The 649-nt window shown below is 46.1% G+C and overlaps 1 protein-coding gene across 1 annotated transcript in view; it reads left to right on the top strand.

Moving 5' to 3' along the window:
• The window catches only part of LOC106819717 (syntaxin-binding protein 5-like), a gene marked incomplete at its 3' end in the record, with an annotated part of 3,544 nt that extends 2,902 nt beyond the window's left edge, over nucleotides 1-642 (top strand). The window contains exon 3 of the mRNA XM_014824316.1: nucleotides 519-642. Within this exon, the coding sequence (XP_014679802.1) occupies nucleotides 519-642 (124 nt within the window). The remainder of the gene's footprint in view (nucleotides 1-518) is intronic.
• Between the last annotated feature and the right edge of the window lie 7 nt (nucleotides 643-649).

The raw sequence follows: 649 nt of genomic DNA, 5'->3' as shown, positions 1-649 counted from the left end.
CGTGCAGTATCACGCACTATCGTGCAGTATCATGCACTATCATGCAGTATCATGTAGTATCATGCACTATCGTGCAGTATCATGCAGTATCGTGCAGTATCGTGCAGTATCATGCAGTATCATGCAGTATCATGCAGTATCATGCAGTATCATGCAGTATCGTGCAGTATCATGCAGTATCATGCAGTATCATCAGCTCATCGTCGAACCATCTGTGAACGTTGTCGCTGTGTCTCACCATGATACGATATCGCCCAGTTTTAAACTCCCCGAGTTTATAGGTTCAGACTATTGGACGTAAACGTTAAACGTAAACCTTAGTTCAACGTTAAGCGTTAAACTCAAACGTTTACTACAAACGTTTTCAGTTTTTCGTGCGCGCACACCGAGTCGTTTTACGTGCGGCTGTCCTTACTAAGCCGTGTATTTACAATGTCACATCGCTACTCTGATTGGTTGGATTGACCTGTCGGTGACCTCAACGCATCGGTCGTGACGATTGTGTCGTCTGCTTGCAGGATTGTCGTCTGCGACCTTCCGTTCCAAAGCAAATGGCTGTACATCGGGACGGAACGGGGCAACATACACGTCGTGAACATAGAGACCTTCCAGTTGTCTGGTTACATCATCAACTGGAACAAGGCCATAG

This window comes from Priapulus caudatus, unplaced genomic scaffold (genome assembly GCF_000485595.1).
Source record: "Priapulus caudatus unplaced genomic scaffold, Priapulus_caudatus-5.0.1 Scaffold4163, whole genome shotgun sequence".
Classification (NCBI taxonomy): domain Eukaryota; kingdom Metazoa; phylum Priapulida; class Priapulimorpha; order Priapulimorphida; family Priapulidae; genus Priapulus; species Priapulus caudatus.
This window is presented reverse-complemented; position numbering and strand designations above follow the sequence as displayed.